Source organism: Dichotomopilus funicola, assembly GCF_033296635.1.
Source record: "Dichotomopilus funicola strain CBS 141.50 unplaced genomic scaffold C8A04scaffold_23, whole genome shotgun sequence".
Classification (NCBI taxonomy): Eukaryota; Fungi; Ascomycota; class Sordariomycetes; order Sordariales; family Chaetomiaceae; genus Dichotomopilus; species Dichotomopilus funicola.
The window spans coordinates 404,173-411,576 of NW_026944044.1; the positions used below are offsets into that span (position 1 = coordinate 404,173).

The window sequence follows — 7,404 nt, forward strand, 5'->3', positions numbered from 1 at the left end:
AACCTCCGTACACAATTCTTCGATGCGGGAGTTGAACCCTTCGGCCCCGGCTTCGGGCAAGAGCTAAAAAATGCCCATTGTTTTGAACTGTCGTTTATCTGAATGCCGAGGCCACCTTCTTGGGAGAGAAGCGGGTGGAGCATAAACAAGTAGGAGTTGTTGGAATAGAGAAGGTCACAAGACATGAGGATAATAATTCCGAGAGATGGAAAGGAAAATTTGAGGACGGTAGGTCTCATTTGATTGCAGCAGTGGGCAGTTTGAATCTGACCACGGTGTTGAAGGTAGTAGCTGGTGGTGTTTCGGTGTGACCGCCTCTTTGTTCCCCGGCCTTGGGGGCTGAGTAGGTACCTATGGTTTTTAGGCGACAATGTAGAATCGCCTCGCAATTCGGGAGCCTTCTGCTTGCCGATCTTCAGGTAACGGTAGGGTAGGCAAGTACCAGCCCCAGCTGACGCAGTTTAGCATCTTTCATAAAGTTCGTGTCCCCCGAGACAGCCTCGTACCACACCAAGGTACCCACCCGCCCAGCTTAGGTATTACTTCGGCTAGGTAGGTACCTTACCTACGGTACCTAGGTAGGCAACCTAGGTAGTGTGAGTACATGATGCACCAAGCTCTCAGTACCCAGAGGTAATTATATACTTATCGTAGTTATGCCGGGCAGTGAAAACTGCCTCTTATGAGTTGGAAGGTATTTGCATAGAGGGACCTAACTTAAAAGCAGGGAGTTACCCCTACATCTTGTGGAACATCCGAGCATCCATGGATGGGCGGAAGGGAACTGAGAATTCCACACCTCGCAAACACAGTGCGGCTTTTTGGAGCGTTTGGGATGCCACGAAACTCCCCCGCTCTCTCACCCAATGACTTGATACTCGCCTTGGAACTGGTTTTCAACCCCACCATCAAACCTTTCTCTTGTAAGCCATCCCTCTTGCGTGCGAAGCTCGCAGCCGGGATACTTCTTGTTGCGTCCTGGTTACTGCAGGCTACCTACTTTATTTCTCAAACTGAAACGAATAGTCCCGGGGCCGACACCATACCGCACCCAGCCACCACACTCCATGAACCTGGTTAGAAAAGTGTTGGTGCTATCTGGAATTTACCTCGTACCGTGGCGTAACATGGCCGTCAACCTTAGGTCGCAGGGCACTGCCACACCGGCGGCACTGCACTCTCCCGAACACATTTTGTCCCTCGATGCCGGGGAAGCCCACCGTCTCTTCAACGATGGGAAATTGACCATTTCGGGCTTACTTTCTCGGATCTTGACGCAAATTAAGGACACGAACACCAATGGACCAAAGTTGGGGGCTATTGTGTTCTTAGCGTCCGAACCTCAACTCATGGCACGCGCCGGGGATCTTCAGCAGGAGCTGGAATCGGGCCACAGCCGCGGGCCACTACACGGAATCCCAGTGGTTCTCAAGGTAGCCTTTGCTTATAACCCGCCGGTTGAGCGCGATTAGTAGCGTATGCCCTTGCTAATCTCCCGGTTTAGGATTGTATCGCCACTTCCCCCCTCCTCGGAATGCCAACTAGCGCGGGAAGTTACGCTCTTTTGAACACCACCAAGGTTACTAGAAACGCTCCCATCGTTGAAAGGGTATGAGTGGTCAGCCAAATTTGAAGATGGACCTGTGCTAAGTTTGACAGCTTCTAGATGCCGGCGCCATTATTGTTGGTAAAAGTAACCTCAGCGTAAGTCTTGTGTGTGACCTCCTTGAGCTCTTATATCTTAGTTTGGATAGCTGAATTTAGAACCTAAAGGAGTTCTGCGCTTTCAAGTGAGTGTTCCTCAACCCGTGTGTCATTCTCCGTGATCTTAACCTTCCCGAACTTACAGAGGCGACGGACTCATCGACGGATTCTCTCCTGTTGGCGGCCAGACTAAATCACCTTACGTTTATGGAGAAATTGTGCTTGACGAAGGCGATCTCTCCCCATCGGTAAGGCACCTTGCGTAACGTTCAACTCAGCATCATAATGATGGTTATTAACATACCTATTTTAGAGCCCAGGCGGGTCGTCAACAGGCAGCGCGGTAAGCGTCTCGGCAGGATTCGCTCTCATCGGCATTGGCACCGAAAATGATGGCTCGATCGTCCAACCGGCTTCCAGATAGGCATTATACGCCTTGAAGCCAACACTTGGGCTAGTGACAGCTGAGGGCTGCTGGCGAGTGTCTAAGAGTCTGGACACACCGGGTTGCATGGCCAAGTCTGTGCAAGATTTGGCCGCGGCCATGGAAATTCTTCTCAACCTGGAGGCTCGCGAAAAGCTTCCCGCTAAAGGATATCAGGCGTTCTGCGGGACGTCGTTTGAAGGACTGAGACTCGGCTTTCTTGGTCCCAGCCTCTGGCGTTTCCCGCCAGATCTTTGGGTTCCAAGTCTTGAAGCTAAGGAGCAGCATGTGAGTTACTCACTGCCTATTGGATTGTGTACTTCGGGGTCTAATAGTGATTTAGGACACAGTGTACCACGAATCAAGAAACAGGATGCAAGCTCTCGGCGCAACGGTGGTTTATCCCGTCAAATTGCCACAACCAAGCGAGTTGAATAACGGAGGCGACTATACGCAGTACATTGTGAATTGCACGTTTGAGGTCTAGTAATCCTCATTCAATGTGAATGACAATGCTAACCATGCGTTTACTTAGCTTAAGAGCATGAAGAGACCGCAAACGAGTTCTTCGATGAGTATGTTGAACAGGGGTCTCAGGTTCAGAGCCTCGCCAGCATCGTCGAATTCAACACGAAACATGCTGCAGAGTGTTTGCCAAAGGGTATGTATAAAGGAATCTTCATTTTCTGTGTATAGTCTAACCCTGACTTTAGATGCACCTGATCAATCATGGCTTGTGAAGGCCGTTGAAGATCGACCATCCGATGAACAGTACCGCGACGCTTTTGAACACATGAGCACCATTGGTAGGGACCAAGGACTTCGCAAAACCTTGGACGAGCACAACCTTGACCTTGTGATTGCGCCAATGGACAGTCCAGTGTGCTCTCTCAGTTTTGCTTCCGGTACGTCTAACGGCCCCTGTGTCCTTTGAAACATTCGTCGTCGAGCTTTTGGAAACTTATCCATAGCCCAATTAACACTTAACAGGTTATCCTCTTGCCAATATTCCTCTCGGCCGTTATCGTCTGAAAGGCGAGCTCAGTCGCCCTTTTGGACTTGCCGCCTTGGCCCGGCCAGGGGCTGAAAGGACACTTTTTCGATTCATGAGTGCTTACAAGGCGAACTTCCCACCCCGGGTCATTCCAGAGCAATTGCTCCGTGCCTCCGATATCTAAAGAACAGTTGCCGCGGCAGATATTTTTATTGGCGGTGAAGAAGTGGTTTTCTTGCTCTTGTTTTCTAGTTTAGTGGAGGCTAATTCAACCCAATCATGCTTTGAGTTAATTATCAAGACCGCGCTTGGTTGTGAAGGCCGTTGGGTGTAGCATATTGTCTCCAACAAAAAAGAAAAAAGAAAAGGGAAAACGTGAAAAGAAAAAGAAAAAAAAAAGAAAAAGGGCGTCGTCGTAGAATCTGGATTCGCGAATTACCCCATTCACTGGGATTGCCATAAGTAAGATTCAAGTCGTTTGATTCGTAGCTTCGAGATACTTAGCTACCGGAGGCCATGGTTGCTAGTACTGTGGTCGGTTGTCCCACGACGAGGTCCGTTATTAAATTTGATAATTTAACATCACCTACCTCAGTCTCCATAGCCAGTTCAGATTTGGAACATTTTTGAATTGTCAAATTCGGCATAATGGGTGAATGTTTCGCCTGGTGTGGCACAGTCGGGAGAGTCAAGCTGTCAGCGCGGATGTTGCCCGGGCCGGCCGGCCGGCCACGACCGGTGGGCGACCACCCCAAGTGGCCAAGCATATGGGGCCCGGAGAAGTTTTGTTCAAGATGAATGCTTGGATGATCTACGGTCTCGGCCCGTCGGCCATGGCCACTACAAGGCTCGTATGGTTGTCGCGTGGCAAAGATAGCAGTCTTGAACGCCACCAAACAACAATATATAAGGTACCACGGGCCGTCTTCTCAAGCGAAGTTAATCTGATCAAGCCCAGAGGCGCTCGTCAAAATCTCACGTCCTCTCAGCTAGCTACCAACACAAACTCGTTTGTCTTAAGGCTGGGAACAGTACTTAAACACTTATCCTTCCATCACATCCAGCCCAATGTCATACCGTCCTACGCCTGCCAGCTCTGTCTGGGAGCATATCGATGTTGACGATCTGAACGATTCGCACACGGATCCTTACCAACCCCGGGGCCAATACGCTCGCAAGCCGTTCTCGCCGCCACCTTATAGTGGGCGTCCCTATGCCGGCTCGCCCATATACAGCCCGTATCAACAGGCTACCGCTGATGGCTCCAGTGTCGTTGATTCTGGACATGACGACACCTTTTACACCAATATCATCGGAGATGACAACCGGGATTTCCCCGATAATGATGAGAGCAAAACTGAGGAAACCGGATTTGTTACCACTCCACTTTTCCCCGGTCCGGAACCCCAGGCTGGTATTCAGGACGCTTTGTTGCCTCCCGTGTACCGCTACCACACTTTCCCAACGCCCACTGCGCTCCTGTCTTCACAGCAGCCGCATCGGTATGCTCAAACGGGATGGCGACGTAGCCGGCTTAGTTCCATTGCAAAGAATACCCAGCCATATCAATTCGCTGCCGGGTATGTGGACGGCCGGGACTTGAACTCGATGGAGATACCCGAGTCGGACTTGGGGCATACCGGGAAGCGAGGGTTGTTAGGGTGGAGCGTGAAGCTGGGTGTTGCTGTGGGCTGGATGTTGTTGTTAGTGCTTGGAGCCATGGTTGTTGCGGGTTGGGTGATAGAGGGGAAGGAGGTTGCCTGGGGGTTTCTTGTTAAGGACGAAGGGGAGTGGGGGCCGTGTACCAATGCTAGGCCGCGGTTTTGTCGGCTCGTTGTTGGGACGGAGGAATAAAGGATAACTAGACGAACAGGACGGAGAGGAAAGGTGTATTTTTAGGCTTGAATCAATTCGGATTGGTATTAATTTGTAGTTCGTCGTGGACGTCACCTCCTTGCCACTGCTTTCCTCTTTACTGAGGCTACGAGACTGCTCAACTCGACGTCTCCTCCTGCCTTGACTTTCTTTGAGTTTCGTTGATCTCTTTCGCCAGCTGGTGATTGCCCTGGCCCGGTCTTGCGCTTTTTCCTGCCCTCCTCTAGCAGCTTCTTCATGCCATGCGTCGCCTTGTACTTTGGATTTGACGGGTCGATGGCGAATTCGTGGCTCTCAAAAACAGCCTTGAACCGGGAATCGTCCACATCCATGCTGAACTCCTCCTGCAAACCGCCCTGATTTTCGGCACCCTGCTTGTTCTTCTTATTTTTCTTCCCCTTCAGCTTCTCCGCTCGCGAAATCTCCTTCATGTCGAAGTGGTCTAAATGGGCACCACCGCCCCCTTCGTCAGCCATGAGAAGCTCGAGTTGTGCTTTTTGAGCCGCATTCTCCGCCTCTTCCCGTTCTTTGGCGGCACGCTTTTTGAGACGCTCCTCCTTACGCACTGCCGATTTAGACGGTTGTGTCGCCTCGGATGTGAAGAAAGGATCGTCAAACCCAAGGTCTTCACCGGCTTCTTCAGCCTGTGGTTCTTGTACCGTGTCGGGGTCAGCACCGTCCCTCTTGGCGAGAGCCAAAGCCCTCTTCTTTTCCTTCCGCTCCTTTTCCTTGCGCTTGTACTTCTCAATCGTGGTCTCTTCCACCTCTTCCTTCTCCGGTTTGCCAGATAAAGCCGGAGCAAATGTAATTTGCATTTCGCCCACCGGCCCTGATTTGGATCCCTTCGGTGCTGGTTCGTCACTGAGCCCTAATGCCGCGCGCATCTTGCGTCTTGCAAGTTCTTTTTTGCTTAGCGGGGCCTCCTCACTTTCGGCTTCCGCTGCAGGTAATTCCTCCTCCTCCTCGCCGTCGCTTTCGCTGTCGCTCGCCAGGTATGCCCGCAGGTCATTATCAGCGATATCCGACCGGCTCCCTGTGAAGGCTTTGTTGATCGACTCTTTCCTCACCACTTCCTCCGGGTGCATGTCCCATGTAAGCTTCACCTTGGAGTGTTGCAAGGCGTCCGTCACGAAGTCCACAGGCTTGTACCCGGATGGCACGCTGTCGCATTCGTCCCTTGGCTCGTCGTCAAACGTGACGTCGTCTGGGATAAAGCGGAGATCCAAGAAATTGGACGAAGATAGATACTCGCTTCCGTCCGTGGCGTTGTAAATCCTGTGCGCCGTGTTCTTGTCTGAGCAGACGACAACGGCATAGTAGTATCGTAACCGGTCGAGTTGGTATGTTCGGAGCGCATCGCTATCGAAATCTTGATCGTTGCCCTCTTGCAGGAGCTCTTTCTTGACCTCTTCGTCGGAATCTATGACATCGCTTTCGTCGTCTTCGCTCTCCGAAGCGGAATCTTCCTCGTCGTCCTCATCATCAGAACCTTCACCCTTCTTGAAAATCTCCCGGGGTGGCCCTTCCGCCTCCTCGCGCTGCATCCTCTCCTTGCCGAATTCACTTGGGTAGACGGAAACACGCTCGATGCGGCCACCGGCCGGGATAAAACTCGAAAATAACGCCAAAAGATCCATTGACTTGATGTGGTCCCAATCAATATTGACGACGGCGAAGCGGTTGGTAACCTCCCCCGCTTCGACCTCCTGTTTCTCCTTCCGAAGGCGGATACCAGGTCGTGATTCTTCCGCCTCATCGTCCCCTTCGGGTTCTTGGTCAGGTTCAGATTCTTCATCTGAGTCGTCATCTGATTCAGATGAGGAGAAGCCGCCGCCCCTCGCAGGATCGTATTTCTCGTCCGCCTTCTCTAGCTCGCGCCGAACAATGTCGTCATCCTCGACTTCAGCATCCTCCTCCTTGTCCTCCTCTTCGTCGTCTTCTTCGTCCTCATAAAGGCGTTGTAGAGCCTTCTTTTTAACGTCGGTCTTCACTTTCCTTCCGTAGCGGTCGACTTTCGCCGTTGCCACGAAATCGGCATCTTTGAGAACGCGCGAGAAGCGCTTATCGAGCTTGGTCTTCACGTTCTTTTTCGAAGGGAGCTGGTACCGAGGATCTGTTTCGAAACTGGAAAAGCGGGAATCGGTTACGCGGTTGGATGGCGCGCTATCGCGCTTTGTTGGTTTGGGTTTCGGCATAGCTGATGGTCTGTGTTGTGTGATGGCGCATTATTTGCGACTTGTCACAAGAGCACGGCAATCCGAGGTGCAGTTGATGATCGAGAAAATTTTAGTGGGGCAAGCTATTCTGCCAAAGGCGGTGAAGGGCTGATCTGGACAGCAGGCTCCACTATTCGGCTCCCACTAGGCGCACGGGTCCGTGCGCTTACGTAAACCTGAAATAGCTTATA

At 51.7% G+C, this 7,404-nt stretch overlaps 4 protein-coding genes across 4 annotated transcripts; 3 read left to right on the plus strand and 1 right to left on the minus strand.

Moving 5' to 3' along the window:
* Positions 1 to 1,127: 1,127 nt before the first annotated feature.
* C8A04DRAFT_27795 (amidase signature domain-containing protein) lies at positions 1,128 to 2,128 on the plus strand (the record flags this gene model as incomplete). The annotated part of the gene is made up of 6 exons (XM_062780412.1): positions 1,128 to 1,433; positions 1,505 to 1,609; positions 1,660 to 1,704; positions 1,774 to 1,790; positions 1,850 to 1,952; positions 2,018 to 2,128. 6 exons carry the CDS (start codon positions 1,128 to 1,130, stop codon positions 2,126 to 2,128), a joined length of 687 nt encoding a protein of 228 aa, XP_062637979.1.
* An 87-nt stretch (positions 2,129 to 2,215) lies between these two features.
* C8A04DRAFT_11444 (uncharacterized protein) lies at positions 2,216 to 3,306 on the plus strand (the record flags this gene model as incomplete). Its single annotated transcript, XM_062776977.1, has 5 exons — positions 2,216 to 2,416; positions 2,472 to 2,609; positions 2,672 to 2,789; positions 2,842 to 3,033; positions 3,119 to 3,306. The coding sequence occupies 5 exons, from the start codon at positions 2,216 to 2,218 to the stop codon at positions 3,304 to 3,306; spliced, it is 837 nt and encodes a 278-aa protein (XP_062637980.1).
* An 884-nt stretch (positions 3,307 to 4,190) lies between these two features.
* Positions 4,191 to 4,976, plus strand: C8A04DRAFT_27797 (uncharacterized protein; the record flags this gene model as incomplete). The annotated part of the gene is made up of 1 exon (XM_062780413.1): positions 4,191 to 4,976. The coding sequence occupies one exon, from the start codon at positions 4,191 to 4,193 to the stop codon at positions 4,974 to 4,976; it is 786 nt and encodes a 261-aa protein (XP_062637981.1).
* A 92-nt stretch (positions 4,977 to 5,068) lies between these two features.
* On the minus strand, positions 5,069 to 7,192 carry C8A04DRAFT_27798 (uncharacterized protein; the record flags this gene model as incomplete). The annotated part of the gene is made up of 1 exon (XM_062780414.1): positions 5,069 to 7,192. One exon carries the CDS (start codon positions 7,190 to 7,192, stop codon positions 5,069 to 5,071), a length of 2,124 nt encoding a protein of 707 aa, XP_062637982.1.
* Between the last annotated feature and the right edge of the window lie 212 nt (positions 7,193 to 7,404).